The sequence below is a fragment of the Primulina tabacum genome, chromosome 15 (genome assembly GCF_025594145.1).
Source record: "Primulina tabacum isolate GXHZ01 chromosome 15, ASM2559414v2, whole genome shotgun sequence".
Lineage (NCBI taxonomy): Eukaryota > Viridiplantae > Streptophyta > Magnoliopsida > Lamiales > Gesneriaceae > Primulina > Primulina tabacum.
The window spans coordinates 33,175,487-33,196,232 of record NC_134564.1 but is presented as its reverse complement, the minus strand read 5'-3'; the positions used below and the strand labels follow the sequence as shown (position 1 = coordinate 33,196,232).

The 20,746-nt window shown below is 33.2% G+C and overlaps 2 protein-coding genes and 1 pseudogene across 2 annotated transcripts; 2 read left to right on the top strand and 1 right to left on the bottom strand.

Annotated features, from left to right (window-relative positions):
- Positions 1-6,804: 6,804 nt before the first annotated feature.
- Positions 6,805-8,284, top strand: LOC142527585 (pentatricopeptide repeat-containing protein At5g43790-like; annotated as a pseudogene).
- Positions 8,285-10,899: 2,615 nt separating this feature from the next.
- On the top strand, positions 10,900-14,629 carry LOC142526599 (ATP sulfurylase 1, chloroplastic-like). Its single transcript, XM_075631097.1, has 5 exons — positions 10,900-11,511; positions 12,617-13,022; positions 13,423-13,683; positions 13,837-13,923; positions 14,255-14,629. The coding sequence occupies exons 1-5, from the start codon at positions 10,997-10,999 to the stop codon at positions 14,390-14,392; spliced, it is 1,407 nt and encodes a 468-aa protein (XP_075487212.1). The 5' UTR covers positions 10,900-10,996; the 3' UTR covers positions 14,393-14,629.
- A 102-nt stretch (positions 14,630-14,731) lies between these two features.
- On the bottom strand, positions 14,732-18,224 carry LOC142526598 (putative calcium-transporting ATPase 13, plasma membrane-type). The gene has a single exon (XM_075631096.1). The coding sequence runs from the start codon at positions 17,956-17,958 to the stop codon at positions 14,875-14,877; it is 3,084 nt and encodes a 1,027-aa protein (XP_075487211.1). The 5' UTR covers positions 17,959-18,224; the 3' UTR covers positions 14,732-14,874.
- Positions 18,225-20,746: the final 2,522 nt, after the last annotated feature.

Here is a 20,746-nt window from a genome sequence, read left to right as displayed (position 1 = left end):
TTTCGAAAACAATTAGGAACATTAAAACATAAATAAGAAAGCAAAAACGTGATGCCAAAAACGGGAGCAACAAAACACGATCTTCAGCCAACACTTGTCCGCGTGTTGTCTGCAGATGTCTCCAACAATTACGGCAACACGAGCAACAACACTGTTCAAAACAACTACGTCCTTGAGAATTATTTGTCTCTGAAAACCACGACTTGCAAAGTGCACACAATATGCAGCCATGAAAATTTTCAAGCGAAGAGTGAAAAACACGAGAGCAATAGATCGAAGAAGCCGCATCAACAATGTCTTTGTTTCTCTTAATTATAGACTTTCTCTCTCCTAGAGCTTATATCCACAAAGAAACCTATTTCAGAAGGAAAGTAGGGGTTTAAATTAGGAATAATCTCCTTTTGAACATTGATACCAAATCATGATAATATTTGCATAATTATCTCATTACCTAGAAAGGAAAACCTTATAAAATATTCTACACAATCAAATCAGCAAGGAAAAGATAAGATTGAGGAAATCAATTAAATTGAGAAATTATATTTCCCTTCAAATAGCGCGAATAAAGTTTAGTTTAATTGTAAAAAGGGAAATAATTATTGGATCGGCTTTACTTCCAATTCAATAAACCGTATTTAAAGTTTAATCGAATCTATTTAATCATGTTCTCGCTAAATAAATTACTAGTTGTTGCATTTTATTTTTATATATATTACCCCATACGTGTTATTGATTGCAACTGCAAACCTAGTATAACCACTTTTTATATATATTTTATTTTTGAAAACTAGCTCTAAGTAAGAAACAAATTCACGATCACGGGCGTAACCAGAAATTTTTAATCCAGGGGACAAAATTTATTTAGAAGTATACTTGCGAACACAGAAAAATATATGTATTCTCACTATTTTCTTTTGCAATTATGAAACAAACGTTCATAGGATTAAATCAATAATTTACACATAAACAACAAAATCATAGATTAATGTAATTCAAATTCATAGTCAAAAAGGCTGAAACAAAGTTTTAATTGGATAGTTATGTTATAATTCAAAATGATTTCAAATTTAATAAATACATAGAACATGATTAGTTGTTTTATATATGCACAATAGGATTCATAAAAAAAACTAAATTTAAGGTGGTTTTTAGCTACTTTATCCCTCAAATTCCTCTCCCCTCATTTTCATAGAGAAAAAGAAATGCAAGTTTTTTCTTTGTTAACATTGTAGTTCAAAATCAATTTTTTTTTTGTTATTTTTGTTGATAATCTACATCATTACTAAGAACTATCCAATTCCCAATTAAAATGAATTTGGGAAAAGAGATGGCTACTTTAATTGGATTTGGCTATTAATATTATAAGGGTAAAATTTCACCAAGATTTTCACCAATTTAATCATGCAATTAAATGTTGGGGCAAAACTGCAAACCTGGCTACAATTCATTCTTGGGATCGAAAGTTTTGAAAAAGGTATACTTCTTGAGAGTTTAATAATTTACAAATTTTGAAAAAAATTAAGTAAAGCATGATTTTCCCCCATTCTGTATTTATAGATGAATTTCTACTGTTGACAATAATGTCTTCAAATCTTGTGTATTAATGATATGCTTTTGTAGTTCCATCTCTATGGGAAAATCACAATGATTTTTTGAAAAATAGGAAAATTGCAATGTTGGTGATCTGTATATGTTTTTTTGCGATTTTTGTCATTTATATTATCAAGCTTCAATTTTAGTCTTGTATCTTTCAATTTTTCGTAATATTAGTTCTTTTTAATTGAGAGCACTAAAATATCACTATATAAGTCAGAATCACATCGAAATAAAAGGACAAAAATTATAAAAATTTAGAAGAATAGAATCATACCACACATAGATTATTTAATGTAAGATAAAGTGGAAACAATTTTTTTAATAGATTAACTTGTTCGATTTTGGGTTTTGGTTAAAATTAAATACACAAATTTATAAAATATTTAACATAATGCAACACAACTGCCGAAATCCACCCTGTATATCTCAACCCTAAAGGCTAATAAAAATATAGGAACACTGAATACCTTTCCGCAGTCTCCATGTTGGAGGCGGTGGCGTGACAATATTCAATTTGCATCAATATAGGGACCACCCAACCCCACCTCTCACATCTACTACAGAGCTTCCTCCGGCTCCGGCTTTTTTATTCACCAATCTCTTATCTTTTTACACTCCATACTTCTGAAGCGTAACCCTACTCACAAATATATTTATATCCCTGCCTTCTAGTTTCTCCTGCAGCCAAACCCTTCTGCAAAAGAAGAAAGAAAAGCCATTTCCAAGGGTTTTCTAAAGCCAATGTGCTCTAAGAAATTGATATGTCCGTTTCTCTATCGTGCAAAGGGATTAGTTGAAGCTGCCAGCATGATCTAAACCTTTCTCTTTTCTTGAGGAAAGATCAGATCATGTGGCTGCTTCACCTGATGTTGCTTGCATGAAAAACAATTAACCTCGTCTTTTTCTGCTATTTCAGCTATTTTACCCTAAAAACCCTAATGTTCTTGGACCTTATAATTAATCAGTTTAATCCCCCTTTATATTATATATTTTCTAGGTTTCCTCTGATTGATATGGGTACTATATAAATCTGTTCTTTTATCATTGTGTTTCTGCTTCAGATATGTTTGCCTCTAGGCTAACTCAGGTCTTTGATTTTTATTCCATTTTGATCCAAAATCTCGAGAGAGAAATATTTGATGATTCTATTTATTTATTTTTTTGACAACGAATATTTGATTAATTGTCCGTTTTCTAACATCTATGTCCTGTATTTGCCATATTAGGATATTCCGTACATTCAGAAAGCCAGACTTTTCTTAGATATTTTTGGGTGTCAAAATCTCAAATTATATTAAATTTGATGAATATTTTTATATATATATATTTTAAGTTTAATTTGAATCGTATGGTGGATTCTATATTTTTTAATTTGTAGTTGATTGAAATATAAAAATTTTAAATTATTTATGCAAATGCACATTCTTCTATCAAATACCAAGTTGGAGCTTAGATTCAACTAATTTGAACAGTATATGATTATATATTGCGAATATTGTTTTTTTACCCGCAAACGTTTTCCAAGCAGAAGCTTTGTGTTAATGTGTAACCAGCAGTACTGTTTCCCATTCTAAATGAACAGTTCGTATTGATGAATTGTTTTATTACACTTTGGAATTGAACAACAGAATCATGAGTGCGCATTATAGCTGAAATTAGCTCTTTGTTAGTGGGATCTAAGCCACAAGTTGCATAGATAAGAATATTCCATCATTGACAGGGTCAGCACTTAGAAGAGTGAGCTCACTGCCGGCAATCTAGAGATCGATGCAACAAAGATAGTAACAGAAAGATCACCACTAGTAATCATAGTCAAAATTACCTTTGAGATAAATCAAGTGAGTGGGAGATCCTCGGCTTAAGGACAAGACATATGATCGAGACTAAGCTTCATGATTCAATGTGGAAAACACACCAAAGGAATGAAAAACTCACTCAAAGAAACCAAAATTGCACATAAGAATGAGATGATCTTGACGACATCAAGGAAAATGGTCTAGATTCGGAACACTTCTGTCGTCTTGAGTCACCATGAGAGGAGGACATGGAAGAATTCCATCGAGATAACCAAGAAGATCCACCCGAACAAGATAACATCAAAACGAGTTTTCCGAGCAAGTAATTGAATTTGGGGAGTTAAAGAGGAAGCTGAGCTTTTGTATTAATAATATAAATGAAATTTTGAGCAGCAGTCATGACTGGAAAATTGGCAAAAAAGGAGAGAATTTAGAGGATTGAGATGCCATTTAGGAGGAAAAAAAAAGACATTACATACATACCAAGTTCGTTAGAGAGATGCTCTAATTCCATAAAAGAGACATGTTGCTGAATATTTGATTGTAACTTAAAACAATAATTTAGTTTACAGATTACAACATTTGTAGGCTTGGCAACTATGCACATCTTAAGAAGTTCCAGTTTTTTCTTGTGTTCCCTACTAGGCTTTAATTTTTTTTGCTAATATTTGCAAAGCCACAAGCAATAATTTATATGCTAATTTATTAATTATTTAAAAATTATCAATGGATTATAAACCATATATTTAAGAAAAGTCATAGAAAATAACTTTAACTCATTATTGATAAATTGTGTGTATACCTCGTCTCTATTGGAACCTCGAAAGGCAGATGCGAGTGTGTCGTCATAACTTATCTATTGATCACTAGGTTCTTATTTTTTTATTTTTTAGGAAAGGTTGTTAATTTTATCATGAGCAAATACATGAAAATTTGGGCACTACATGTGGTGCAGTGACAATCCACGAGAGACTACAGTTCAAACCTGTTAAAACAAAAATCTCTTCCTAATTGTAACAAAAATATACATGTTAGATGTCTCAAATCAATTTGATTAAGTTCTTGAGAGTTGTATATATAGACTTAAACAATCTTCCTACTTGAACCAATTTTTGTGGTTGAGTTATATCAACTCTCAATTTTACCAAGGTAACATAGCCTTGACCTACAAATATATATACGATGGACCGGTTTATGGACCACCTCAAAAATGTCTTCTATTCGAACTAGTTTTTGCAGTTGAATTAGGTCAAAAAGTTCCAATCTTAACATCAAATATGTAGAAGATTTGGATTTCATATGGCTAAACTAAACTCAGATTGACTGAATTGAGTTTGAGGAAAAACAAGTAATATGCATGCGTAAGCATCACCTCTCCGCCAGTCAAATGACTTGGTTGGTCCTTTCCGCTTAGAATTCGATTGGGCTCCCGAGTGCTCTTCCCAATTGAACGTTGCTGCTATCCAGACTACTCTCAGAATATATTACTCAATTTTTTGGGCTTCCACAAATTGCGTTCAACATATATTAAAAGAATATATAAAGACACACTATTTTATAAAGAATCATAAATTTAAATTTAATAGAAATAATTAAATGGCACACGGAAGAATCCTCAGTTGCATAAAATACATAAAATTATAGAATTTTGTTGATTTTATAAATTTTTATTGACTTTTAACCAGATTTATGTGGAAACATGTAACCGTTTTTGCAAAATTTTATATAATACTATAAACTTTTTATATAGAATTTTGTATATTTTATACCTAATTATAACATGTTATTTTTTATTAATTTCTTTGAACTAATAATTAATTGAAATATATAACATATTTAGTTTAAAATACTTTTTAAAATTTATATTAGTAAATAAATTTAATTATTTGAATCGTTTAGTCCTTACGTGTATATGTGTGTATATCTTAGTTTGTATGTATTTTTGTAATTTTTTTAAAATGCATAGCTGTATTAATAAAATTAAGGAAAATTTGTAAAATAAATTTAGTCAACTATTTTTTTAATAAAATGACCTCAAGTGTATTTGAATTAATAATATATACATATACACACACACACTTGAGGATGTCATTTTCTTGAAAAAATAGTTAACATTGTGTATATATATATGTATATTTTCACGTGAAAATATTATTTATAATTGTGTGAATATAATTTTTTATTAAAATATTATAGTTACCGATTAATTGAAAATAATAAAAAGAATTAAAATTTCATTTTTTAGACAAAAAAATTAATAAAAAATTTTATTTTATAAAAAATAGCAATTATATAAGCTAATAAAAGTTTATGATTTTTTTATATCTAGTGCTATAATTTTATTAAAAAATTTGCAGTTATAATTTTAAACCTTGTATAATTTCAAGATTGAAAATCATAAAATAAAGAAATAAAATGTAATTTTTAAACAATAAAGGAAACAAATTATTTTATCAATTATACATAAAATTTATTTATAAATTATAGCTTAAAATCTTAATTTTTGTTTTATTTTTTTATTATGCTGGTTGCGAGACTGTTCAACTATTTAGAATCAAGCGACATTATTTTTTGGATAATATTTTATTATTATTTAATATTGCGTTCATTTGTGTAAATCATAAATTAAAAATCATACAATCAATTATAAAATTCAAAATTTCCTATGATATTAAAATAAAAATTTATTAAATGAGCAATCAACGAAAAATGAAAAATCTGAAAATGAAAAAAGAAAATGCATAGAGAGATAAATTTTGAAAATTAGAGAGTGATAGAGATAGATGAAAAGATAGAAATAGCTGATGTGAGGTGAGAATAGAAAAAGAAAGAGCTTGTGTATGATTCAGAAGTTTTAAAGTCCATCCAAATCTTTAGGTTGAACCAAAGATAATTTTTGACAATTTATAGTTGTACATTAGACTTTAATGTTTGTATGTTAATGAATTTCATAGATTTATTTAAAATTTAATGTTTGAAAATTGCTAAAATACCCTTACTTTAATAATAACATGAGGTATTTTAAATTCTATTAAAAAATCCATTATGTATTAAATCCTGATGTTTGAAAAAACTAATGCTTTATTATATAATAACTGATATAGTCACACACCAATGTGTGTGCATTATTACTAGTTATTGAGTATGTGTTTCTTTGGCTTAGAAATTATGATTTAGTCCCTATGGTTGGTTGGATGGCTGTGAAAGCAGAAACTTGCATCGCTATTCTTTATAATAACTAATGTTTCTCATTGAAATTCATCCATGTTTCACATATATTTTGTCTGACGGCAGCTCATTGAATGTGCAAAGCAAGGTTGATTCACTTGGACATCACTCATCTCTTCCTGTGTAACTGCCTTGTGCTAAAGAGAAGGAATATATGATGAGTGTGTACGTACGTCTAAATTATATGAAATCAGTAAGCCCAACATCAAACCATCCAGTCCATCTCTTGCGACAATGCAAGACATTGGATACTTTCAAACGAGTCCGTGCTCAGATGATTACAACCGGCCTCGTCCTCCACACATATCCTGTCAGCTGCGTTCTCTACTTTTCTTCCGTTCTTGCTCCTGCAACCTACACATTAATCATATTCAACCTATTCTTCATGAACCCAAGTATCTTTCTCTATATCACCCTAATTGTCTCTTCCCTCACTCGAGAAGATCACATTCAAGTTGCATTGTCTATGTATTCTCGCATTCTGACTCACGCCAGTGTCATGAAACCAAATAACTACACCTACCCTTCACTCTTCAAGGCTTTGGGGTCCCATCAATGGCTCAAAGAAGGCAAATCCCTACATGTACATGTCTTAAAATTTCTTGGTACCCCTATTGACAAATTCATTCAAGCCTCGTTGTGTTAACTTCTATTCCAGATGTGGTAAAGTAGGTATTGCTAGATATATATTCGATAGTATCAGTGAACCGATTTGGCGGCGTGGAACTCTATGCTGGTAGCTTATGCACGTAATGCTACATTTAGTTTAGTTGATGATATATATGGAACTACTAGCTTTTCTCTGGAGTTTTTGAGTTTGTTCAGCTTAATGCAGAAGTCTCTTGTGGAGCCAAATGAAGTAACTATAGTGTCTTTAATCACTGCATGTGCTGATCTAGGTGCTCTCAGTCAAGGTACATAGGCACATGTTTATGTAATTAGAAATAATCTTAGCATCGATCACTTTATTGGCACGGCATTAATCACTTAAGATTGAGCACTATTGTTGCCTAGTGGATCTTCTAGGCCAAGCTGGGCTTGTCAACGACGCCGAGGAAATAGTTTTATCCATGCCTATGAAGCCTAATTCCATTTTGTGGAGTTCTTTACTAAGGCTGCTAGTGTTCATGGGAATGTAGAGATTGGTGAAGTTGCATTGAGGAAACTATTAGAATTAGAACCCGAGACTAGTGGGAATTATGTGCTTTTATCGAATACGTGTGCTTTTTTGAACAGGTGGGAGGATGTTAAAGGGGTACGAATGTCAATGAAACGTCTTGGCATTGACAAAAGTAGCATAGTTGAGGTGATATATAATTAAAGCTCGTAGAATTGAATAAAAAGTTACAAGAATTTGGTCATCTTCCAAGAACTCGAGATGTGTTGTTTGACATTGAAGATGAAGAAAGGGAAGAGTCTCTTCCTAGCTATATCGTTTGCTCTACTGGAATCTGATGCTTGTCTACCTATCAGTATTATAAAGAATCTTTGTGTCTGTGTGGATTGCCATTCTGCACTAAACTTTTTTCCAAAACATACAGAAGAGAGATTATAGTCAGAGACAGAACCAGGTTTCATCACTTCAAGAATGGAACTTGTTCTTGTTTGGATGACTGGTAGAACTTGGTGTTGTTTCGTGGCACAAGAATGAAGATCCTTTTTTGTTTTATAATTTCGTCACGACGTTTTCCAATTCTTTGTATAAATTTATTGGTGAGTTTTTTGTATCAACTTACACTGTTAAGCTGTCATTACTAAATCATTATTGTATCAAACACCCAATGAGAGTCTATGTGTAATTGGATTATTATGCATTGTTTACAATAAAATGAAGGATCAAATGGGATTAAACAAATGAAGAATAAAAAAAGTTCGGTTTCGACACTTCTTTTTGAGTACGTCTGAATCTGGCTTTGATTATACTGAAGATTAATGAGGGCCTATGAGGAGTTAGTGGATTCTTAGACACGCACGATACGGGATAAAATGTCATTAACTAAAATCTGCTTTTTAAACTTTATCATCTACAACTCAAAAGGCAATACAAATTTTAAATTAAATTTGGAAGTAAAATGATAATGTTTGCGAAAGATTATTTTTATTGAAAGGATTAAATTTAGATTATGAAATGGGGGAAAATCAGAAATGAATAATGTTAAAAAAAATGAAAAACCAATTTTTTTTATTACATAGAGTATTTGATAAATATGTGATTCTCATAATAATTTTTAATAAAATAACAAAAAAGTTCTCTTATTATATAATACATAATCACTTTTGAAATTTTAATTAAATTGAACAGAATCATGATAAAATCCGAAGCTGAGAAATACAAAATAAAAACTGATTTTTTTTTAAAAAAAAGTAAAAGGTTAAAAAAAGTAAATTTTTACTGATTGGAAATACTTTTTTAGTATATCACAATGATAAAATTTTATATTTAAATGAATTTCCCAAACAAATCAAATTTGTTTGCAATTCTCACATTCGAATTACTCATATTAGATACTGTAACATGTATTAATGATGAGACTTGAGCGTAGACCGAGAGTTACTATCTCGGGTAAAGAAAATATAAAGAAACAAATAAATTTATTTAAATAAATTAGCAAAACTACCCACAATCAACGGATTTGATGAGATCTCAAAGTCTCAACTTTAATCATTGACCTAATTGATCAATCCGAGAGCACGAATTTAAAACCCATGTGCCTAAAAATTCTACCTACAAAGAAAAAAAATAAAAAACAAAAGTGTAACGTATGACCTATCTTTTAAAATTTATAAAAATTATATATTCCTCGTTCTGTGCAAGAGCATCGGTCAACATGTAATATGCACAAAACATATATTAAAAAAATGTTATGTATATATGTCTAGATAGATATGTACAAAGCATCACCCCACTCGAAAACCGGCGGGGCCCATTTGATAAGAAAACAAAAACAAACGAGGCATTATCATTACTTTGGCTTAACATTATTATTATTTTAACATAATTAAGGCTTAACATTATAATATAAATAAATACTTTATAATAGTTAATAATAGTTTTTAACGTGTGCTAAGTTAAATAATTTTCATTATATGTATAAAAAAATTAAATTAAATATACTTATATGTTGAGAAAGTCGACTCCAATTTGGAACTCATCCTAACCTTTGGGGTTATTCTATTTCTGGTTTGTATCCATTGTGTGTCACGAGAGACAATTTGAAAACAAGTTATATAATATTATTCTTACAATAGTAATTATTATTAAATCATGACAACATAAAAAAAATTTGAAAGGAGGCAAGGAGTTTGAATCCAGAACGGTAAAGTTGTACTTGACCTCAACCTTAAAAACGTCTATGTTCATTCTGCTGTATAAATAATAATATGGCAAAATCCGTCCAAAACCTGATGGCACCAGCATCCGGCACTTAAAAGTCCTTTTCGATCATTTACATTTCCTACGGTTTATTTCTAACGTAACATTTATTAAATGTCTTGTTATAATAAATTACACAAAATAAATATGCTATAAATGGTTCTGTATATTTAAATAGAGTAGAAATCATCTTATAAATAGATGAAAATTGAATTGTTTAAGGTTGTGCTTCGGATTTCAAATCCATAGATTTCAAATATATTAAAATGTATTTTTATTGTTTTAAGAATTAACACCATAAACTTCAAATCCACGTTTTTCATGTTTATATAGTATTTCGTGTTAATTAAATTGTATTTCAAGTGTATCTAATAATAGTGTCATTTAAAATTCATTATACTTTATATAACTAACGTGCACATAAATAATACATTGGATCTGTTATATGTTTCATTATTAACAATAAAATTATTATCCAAATCCATATATTTAAAATCCGTTAACCTAAGCAAAAGCTACACGTATAACATTTTTATTATTACTTTTTGATTATTAAATCAATTATAATTGTAGAACATTCAAAACAAATGCATCTTGTTTGGTTTAGTAACGATTTCTTCTATCCAATTTGTTTCTGCGTGTTTTTTTTAAGTAATCATCAATTCAATTAAAATCCTATCACTTTTCAAAATCTTCGTATTATCGTATTATATATATATATAAAATCCTATCACTCGAAGATTTTGAAAAGTGATAGGATTTTAATTTATTTCTTTGTTATGGTTCTATGCTATCGATTACATTATAGAATGATTTGATGGTTTTGGTATTAAATTACTAAACTAAAAGTAAATTAAAGTTGCAGTATTAATTAATTAATTATCCGGAAATCATTTTATTTAAAATGAGCCTAACTGCTGACCCGTTTCTCTCTCCCTCCAAATCTTTCATCTGTCCACGGAGACAGGCCACCCGCTGAAATTCCAACCAAAGAGAGCCAAAAATGACAACAATGGCTTCCCTATACCTCAAGAGTTCCACCCCTACCTTCCATTCCCTCCCAAAAATATCGAAAACCCATGTCTCTCCGCCCTTCAATGTCCCACTCCGCCGCCACGCCGCCTCCAAAATCCGACGCCTCGCCGTCGCCCACATATCCGCTTCTCTAATCGATCCGGATGGTGGGAAGCTTGTTCAACTATTCGTTCCAGAATCAGAAAAGGACTCCAAATTGAAGCAGGCTGCAAGCTTGCCGAAGATCAGGCTCTCCATGATCGATCTTCAGTGGGTGCATGTGCTCAGCGAAGGCTGGGCCAGCCCGTTGAAGGGATTCATGAGAGAGTCGCAGTTCCTCCAAACACTTCATTTCAATTCTCTCCGTCTAGAAGACGGGTCGTTTGTTAACATGTCGCTGCCCATCGTGCTCGCGATTGATGATGATCAGAAGAGCCGGGTCGGGTCGTTTACAAGCGTGGCACTTGTTGATGCGAAAGACCACCCAGTTGCTATTTTGAACGAGTAAGGGCAATTTTCTGAGCCTCGTTTTTCCTTTTGATGGTTTTCATTTCCTAAGCATATACTTTCTTTGTACTAAAAGTGTAAATTTTGTACCTTTGAATCCAATAATCCTGGCGATACTTGCATATATGCACAAATTTTCATTTTGTTCTGGTTGCATACGTGGGTTACTTGATGTGTTTAAAATTATACAGAAATCGGATTTGGCAACTGGAAAGCCCACAAGTTAGATGAGCGTGATCCGCGCGGACTTGTATTTTTATTGAAATGTTATATATTTGTTTTTTTTATTTAATGTTTATGACCGGAGGAAAGGCAGTTTGTTATGTTCACCTCCCAAGACTTTGTCTTGGTTGGTAGTTGAAAATTCTGGAGTGCAGGAATTATCATGAGATTTATATTTCATTTTCTTTTTAGAAGATATATTTCATGAAGTGATGGATTTGTGATGTAAACTAGCAAGTTGCTATTAGATACAATGTTTTGATATAATTATGCATTTTTCCTATGTAAAAGCTGCTTTTTTCATCTATTGATCTTGTTTCAATTTTAAATCATGTTTCTTATCAGCTATGGATGTATTAATTAATTTGATCATATAAGTTTTTTGAACCATATTTCTTATCAGCTATACGTTCTTGTTCAGCTACGTGATTGTTATGGAAATAAATTTTGTTCCTTAAAGTATTGTAGGTCGCCCTCTTTCCAAAATGATGTGTTGGCCACTAAATCCCACGACTCTAAGCGATAATTAGGGCCATTTGATAGGAATGTCTCTCATTAACAATTATGTCAACTTGCAGTGGACCTCGACTAGTTGCTGATGCATATCTGTCTTGTGATTGACAGGAGTAGTTTAATATTTCTGTCCTACAAAATTTCAATCTTTTGAAAGCAAAATATCGATCAGAACCATTTTACATTGGTGCTTTAATTTTATTTGACAATTTTCTGAACCAGATGAAAATCATAATTCATTGGCATATCTTTCATCGAGTATTTGATCAATGTGTGGCTTTCAGTTCACCGACCTATGATTCATAACGCCATTTACTGATCCCCGGTGTTAAAAGAACATTTTTTTGCCACGAATTTTCACTTGCAGCATTGAGATCTACAAGCACAATAAAGAAGAACGAATAGCAAGAACTTGGGGTACGACCGCACATGGTCTGCCCTATGTTAATGAAGCAATAACAGAATCTGGAAACTGGCTGATTGGTGGTGATTTAGAGGTTATACACCCCATTCAGTATAATGATGGCCTTGATCGATTCCGCCTTTCTCCTGCACAGCTTCGTGATGAGTTTGAGAGACGCAATGCAGATGCAGTGTTTGCTTTCCAGCTAAGAAACCCTGTGCACAATGGCCATGCTCTATTGATGACTGACACGCGTCGCCGGCTTCTTGAGATGGGATACAAGAATCCCATCCTCTTGCTTCATCCTTTAGGCGGTCACACAAAAGCAGATGATGTTCCACTTAGCTGGCGAATGAAGCAGCATGAAAAGGTAAATTTCATTTATTGTTCAATATCAATCATGATACTAGTACTATTACTAAGCAGAATGTTGCAAATGACTTTGTTGGAGGGCAACGATTGTCTATAACCAGTTCTCTATATGATAACAACAACTGAAACATGGTGCTTTATATGATTCAAAGAATTTGAGTTGTACTATTATTATTACCATTATTCATGACTTTTGGCATCCGGCAGCATTTGCATGATCTTACAAGATTGAATCTAATTGGTAAGTTTACTTTGAGTTCATTGTACGTCGATACAGTTTCTGAACGTTTCAACGCAGCAGGGCTATAATTTTTTCTTGTGATGATGTCATCTGGTATTACCATGCACCACCATGTTGCCTTACTGATCATGTTTCATATTTCTCTGTGTTCTTTCAGGTGCTTGAAGGCGGCATCCTTGATCCAGAGACTACTGTTGTTTCGATATTTCCGTCCCCAATGCACTATGCTGGCCCAACCGAGGTACAGTGGCATGCTAAAGCTCGGATTAATGCAGGCGCAAACTTTTACATTGTTGGGCGGGACCCAGCTGGCATGAGCCACCCCATCGAGAAACGAGATTTGTATGATGCTGATCATGGAAAGGAAGTACTAAGCATGGCTCCTGGGTTGGAGAAGTTGAACATTTTACCATTCAAGGTTGTACTCGAACGACCACTTTGTCGCCCCTTTTATGTTGATTAAAAATCTGAATTAACTTTCAATTTGAATGTCAGGATCAAGAAATTGTATACGAAGGGATACAAAAAATATTAATGCCGCGTACTGACTAGTAGCTATGAATTATTGCAGGTGGCTGCTTATGACAAGACTCAGGCTAAAATGGCATTCTTTGATCCATCAAGGGCACAAGATTTTCTGTTCATATCTGGGACCAAGGTATCTCTCTTACCACCATTGCTGCTTCCGAGTAAAAATAAAGGAGCTTAACTGAAGCTATAATATAGTGGTAGAAATTTCTCGAATCTTAATATTTTAGGGAGGTTGTGTTAGAATACTTTAAAGAATATATTAAACCAGAGGCAAATTCAGAAGAAAGAAAGGCTCCTGCCACAGTGCCACCCCCTTCCGTCTCATCCACTGCATCAATGGTGATTTTTGAAAGAGATTTGTGCATATTCTGCAATTATATGCTTGCTAATACCCGTTGTATTGACTATTGAACGCTTTTCCTCATTCTAACGTCATTTTTTTTTTCATTTAACTCCAGATGCGAACCTTGGCAAAGAACAAAGAAAACCCTCCTGATGGATTCATGTGCCCTGGTGGCTGGCAAGTTTTGGTGGAATATTACGATAGTTTAGCTCCGTCTGAAAATGGTGCACTGCCTGTACCTGTTCCTGCCTAAAGTTGATTCCTGTGTAAAATTATGTCTTGGTAGAAAACCCAAACGTCCCTTATCTATTGTCCTATGTATGATTGCATCAAACTTGTTAAAAATCTCAGTCCAGCTGAATAAAGCCTTGTGAGGCATGATGGCATAATCAATTTGCCTCAAATCTGTAATATATTGTCGCTTTTTGGCTTTGTGCACATCTTATTTCTGCACCCTGTATGATATTTGATTTCTGCTTAATGGAGAGAACTAATGGTGGTTCGCTACTGGAATTTCTTTTGTCAGCGCATATGCTTTCTTTATAGAAACATAATAACATTTTACTTTATTTCTCCCTAAAAGAATATCGTGTACTCAAAAATAAAAGAATATCACTATATTCATCCAAACTAATAATAAAAGATACATGTAAAATGAAATGCAGAGGAAATAAAGCAAAAGAATCATATACTACGGACCTGAAAGCTAAGTATAATTTCTACTATTACATGCCTTTAAAAGTTTTTGAAACTGAAAAAACTGGACACTGGTCTATCAGTTACTGGTATGCTTTTGACAAGCCAACAAATTGGCCACGAAGCAGCCGCAATTCCCATGCACAGTCCCCATTGTCCCCAATTTAACCTCTCTGTATCTGCAAACTTCTTAAGAAACTCGACCATAACCACTTGAAGAATCAAGGTTATCCCAACAATCCCCAAGAACAGCTTGTTCTTGTGTATCCCCTCGAAAACATTCTTCTTCTCGAGTTCACGCGCATTGAACTCATTAAACACTTGACACAGAACGAAAGTGTTGAATATCAATGTGTCGTTCACCCTTCTGCTGATATTCAGAATTGATTCTCCTCTGAACTGTAATATCAAGAGAACAGATATCTGATACAAAGCCTGAGCTAGCAAATTCCTCCACATAACATTGGTGATAAGTGGCTCAGTTCGACCCACAGGCTTCTTGTTCATAAGTTCTTTTGTGGGCCTTTCTGTGGCGAGGGCTAATGCTCCCAAAGTGTCCATGATCAGGTTTACCCATAAAAGTTGAACAGCAGTCAACGGTACCTCACCGGCTGAAACTGCTGCCACAAAGTTGATGACAAGAGCTGCTACATTTACTGTGAGCTGAAACTGGATGAATTTCTGAATATTGTTGTAAACACATCTTCCCCACCTCAAAACTGTAGCAACTGAAGCGAAGTTGTCGTCCAAGATAACAATATCCGAACTTTCTTTTGCCACTTCTGTGCCTTGAATCCCCATTGACAGGCCTATATCAGCTTCCTTCAGAGCTGGTGCATCATTTGTGCCATCTCCAGTAACTGCTACAACATGACCTTTTCTTTTCAGGCACTGCACCATTAAAAGTTTGTCGAAAGGAGACGACCTTGCCATGACACATATTTTGTCGACTTTCTCCATTCGTTCCTCATCTGTGTATCCACGAAACTCAACCCCTTCAACGACTGTATCATCGTTTTCTTCTTGGTTCAGATGGAGTATTCCACACTCCGTGGCTATAGCTTTTGCAGTGAATACATTGTCACCGGTGATCATCTTAACATTCACACCAGCAAATTGACAATCTTCCACGGCTCTCTTCACGCCGGGGCGACATGGATCCTTCAATCCCACCATGCCCAACAGGGTCAACCCATTTTCTTGAATTCTTGGATGGTTTCCACCACTCTCATGCTCGACCTCTATAACCTGCTTGTGTGCAAAGGCGATGCAGCGAAGACTACTTGCAGCCATCCCTTGAATAATCTGGTCAAATTTCACCCTTTCAAAATCATTCAAATCTTTAATCTCACCTTTCACATCATAGTAATGAGAGCACATTGCAAGTATCATTTCAGCAGCTCCTTTCCAGTGTACATGACTCCCACCATCTTCAACTTTCTTCATCAAAATGCCACTTCGCTTCTTTTCGGAATTGAATGCTTCAACGTTTAAAACATTGCAGTCTCGTTTTACCGCCTCCATATCCATGTTCAATTCGAGCATGGCCCATGACAGAATCGCCTTCTCGGTTGGACTGCCAGAGAATTCAAGATAAGTTCCTGATATCTCAGACCTATAAACACTACCTGTTGTGTTGAGGCCAATCCCTTGGTAGAACAGTTCAAGAACATTGCTAGAAATCAAAGAATAATCCTGCATGCCTTCTAGAGATTCTTTTCCAAGCCAAAACTTGGTCACTTTCATCTGATTCAAAGTCAGAGTACCTGTTTTATCCGTACATATAGTTGTGGCAGAGCCCATCGTCTCACAAGCCGAGAGCTTTCTCACCATTGCTTGATCTGCCATCATTCGTTTCATCGAATAAGCAAGAGTGAGCGTAACCGCAAGAGGCAGCCCTTCAGGAATCGCAACGACTACTATAGTTACAGCAGCAGTAATAATCCTCACCACAGCACTGATCACATCATCAGCCTTCGTCCTACTACCGTTGAACTCTTTATTCCCATTGTCATCTTCCGTACTTCCTGTGAAATAGCGTACTAGAAGCACAAGAAGAACTAGAAAGGCTACTGCTAAACCAACCTTACCAATTGATGAAGTTAGCTTGTTCAACCGCATTTGAAGGGGCGTTTGCTCGTTTGAATCACGAGTTATTGTGCTCATCATTTCGCCCCAAGTAGTGTTCATTCCCACAGAAGTTACTATCATTTTACCATATCCATCAGCCACCTTCGTACCTGAAAACAGAAAGGGTCTCTGATATGTATTAATCTCAACATGATCGCTTTCTCCAGTCATGCTAGATTCATCCACTTGCAAAGAGTGGCCTTCTATGAATAGCCCATCAGCAGGTACTTGATCACCAATCTTGAGACAAACAACTTCTCCAACAACGATTTCAAATATAGTTATCTGTTGCCTTCGGCTGTTTCTCACGACTTCGACAGGAATATTGCTGCTCACTTTCGAAAGCTTCTCAAACCGCCTGTTTTGCCTGAAATTACTGATAGAAGAAACAGAAATAACAAGAAAAACAGCAACAAATATGCTTCCTCCATCATACCAACCCTCTTTAGGACCATTCTCTTTGATACCAAATCCAAGAGAGAATGCAGCACAAAGCAACAGAATTAGAATTGTTGGATCCTTGAAAGCTTCCCATACAAAATGGAGGAAACTCTGTGTTGGTGGCTTTCGATATGTATTTGTACCAAACGTTTCATGTCTAGAAGATATATCTTCTAGATCTCCAGTAATCCCATACAGCAAATCCGTCTTAAGAGAAGAAGAAATCCCTTCAACTCCTCCAAGTTTAGCCAAATGATCAAGGCTTTTGTCTTTAACAACCTTGATAAGGCTCGACTGATCAACACCAGAGAACAAGGGATGCTCTAGAACAACATCGAGAGTGATTTCCGAAGAAGGGTCAGGCGAAATCTTGCTCCATCTTCTCGATAATATCTCATGTTGTTTGAAGCGAGGGAAGAAAGCCCTTGAACAATAAATTGTAACGAAAGCCAAACGCCATCTCTTTTTATTGAGTACGCTGAGATTCGCAGTGTCACGCAGAACAGCTAACGAGTCCATGCACTGCGAGTTTGCAAGAATGACCGAACACATGTTTACCGATCAAATGTGAGCCTCACAAGTTCTTGATCGAATATATGATAATAAGAAAACTTACTAAAACAAATTTGGCAAATAACAAAGATAGGTGACGATAAGATCGTGTAACAGTTGATCCACCATTTGTATTATCACTAATACTATCATTATATAGCATGTAAAGACGCGTTATTAACCATGCGAAGAAATTAGATTTGGTTTTCATCACCTTCCACGAGAGTTCCATATTAGTGAGGTAAGTTGATTATACGTTTTTGCTTCGTTGACGTGATAAAATGTTAATGAATCCAACAGGTGTGTCATTGTGTATCTTATTCTTAGTACTGGAGGGAATTATCATAATAGAGTTTAAACTTATTATATAAGATATTTCTTTTGATTCTTTCTTCCGCTTCATCGGCACTTCTTGATCTTGACAGCAGATACGCGCCGTACTTCTTTGCCCGGAGATTTCATGCATACATCAAATTATTTTTGAGGGTATTAGTATTTGGAAAATATAGAGAGTTAACGGCAAGTAAATTATTTTGAAAGATAAGGAAAATTATTCAGTACTTACCCCTTGGAATATATTAATGTTATACCAAATAAACATAAAAAAATTTCCCACCGACTAATATGATTGGAAACAACTGGAATTGCTTTTTCAAATTTTAATAAATTGATTTTAATTAAAAATGGAAATTATGGTTATTTGGTGAAAGAATATCACCTAATTTTAGAAAATGTATTATTATTTAAAAAGAAGGTAGAAGTGCCGTAAAACGGATTCTTTCAGGGGGGAAAGGTGCTACGAAGTAACAGTGTGAATATTTGTTTTGTTCAATAAATGTAAATTATTAAAAAATTGTAATTTTTTTATAAAAATAATACCATGTTATAATTTTCAAACAACAAAAGAAAAGCTGGAAATTTCTCTGAAAGTCAGTTTTAAGAAAATAAAAAATTATATAGTATTTAAAATTCAAAAAGTGTTCCTTTCTTCTTCTTTTTTCCTTTCATAAATCGAATTGAATAAAAATATAAAGAAGCTGATATTCTATAACTTTTCTGCATTGTTTTTCGAAGATTTCATAGAATATTTCCCCAAATTTCGTCATGAAAATTCCATTACTTTACGTATTATGCTCTATCGTACGAATCATATTTTTTTGTAGTTTTGATCACGCCTACCAGAATCAACCGTGTTTTTTCCTCTAAGATTAAGTTTCTGAATATTGTGTTTGTGTTTAGAATCTTTAAACAAAAATTATAAATGGAAAAGTTATTGAAAATCATTCGAATATTTTTTCATAACTCCGAGCATTTTTGTCGTGCATAACAAATTCATTCCACAGTTTTCTTTTTCTTTTTTACCAAAAAATTAAAAATAGAGTATTTGTTTTCAAATATATATCAAGTTAATTGAAAAAAATTATGTTTAAAATAAAGTTTGGGAATAAAGGTTATAAATTTCGTCAATTCGAATATTTGAATTGGATATTTTGGTACAGAAAAATATAGGAGCGGTTTTTGATACGTCATAAATTGATGATTTTTTTTCCCACATAAATTAATTATCCGAAATAAAGTTATCATAAAATAGTCATTAAATTAAACTAGACGATTATGAATTATTTTGGATGTTTCTTACGATAAGCCCGATTGGATAACTCTGCCACTCATTTGTGCAACCCTTCATGTTATACTAACTATATCATGATTGTGATCTGAGAAAACTGTATTTTTGATCACGTGGTCAAATTTAAGTCTTAGTTTATATTTTTTTTTAGCAATTATAGTTTTTTTCAACGTAGCACATATGTTGTTGATGAGAAGTTGACATAACGTTGATGTTTGCAATATAGTATCAACATTTGTAATAATAAATGATTAAAATTGGTATGATTAATATTGAAATTTGATAATATGAAAAAAATAGAAAATATCGCCACAAACAATTATATTGAACTACCATCGATTATTAGCTTATTCTGAGGGCGCATCATGTTGTATGTACGCGTTGTAAGAAAAAAATCTTTTATAATATTCTCTGTAACATTTTTCATTCGAGGTTTTTAGTTAGTTAAGAGTAACGAACTTAACTTGAATAAAAATTTTGACATATTAATCCTATGTGCTATTATTTAAAATACCAGCATTTAGATTTATACTTATATATATTTTATATAAAAAAATATTATATAACAGAACACACATTCTCACAAGTTTCCCAAATACTTGACAAAATGTAAACACTCTTATTCAAATTTTAGGTCGTATTCGTTTCACCGCGTCCCGTCGACCGCCGCCAAACCAAGTTGTCTCTGCCATCAGGGAACTATCCTTCGAGTATTTGAGACATGTGTATATGGTAGAAACTAGAAAACTACACACGTTAAGAAACGTAGTTTTTTAAAAAAACATAAAACCTATTATAAAATTAAAGGTGTTTTAAAATCCTGTGCTTTTGAAATCAGTTTCGTTTTCCCAATCTATAAAATGTTTTGTTTTATATTTTTAAAAATATTATAAAATATGTTTTGACAAAAATTATTGTTGATTTTATACATGGAGTTGTGAGCGTTTTTTGGGTTTTTGTTTTTTTTGTTTTTTTGGTTTTCATAAAAATGTAAATTTTCGAAATAGAATAAGAATAACATCTAATTGATGCATGTCGAATTCCATACATCGTCACTTCACAATTTCGACGGGGAGTCCGTGCACCTCTACAGAATTACTCCCCCAAGCCCCTTCTATGGACACGTGTCCCATTTTATTTTAGTTTTTTTATAAAAAAATC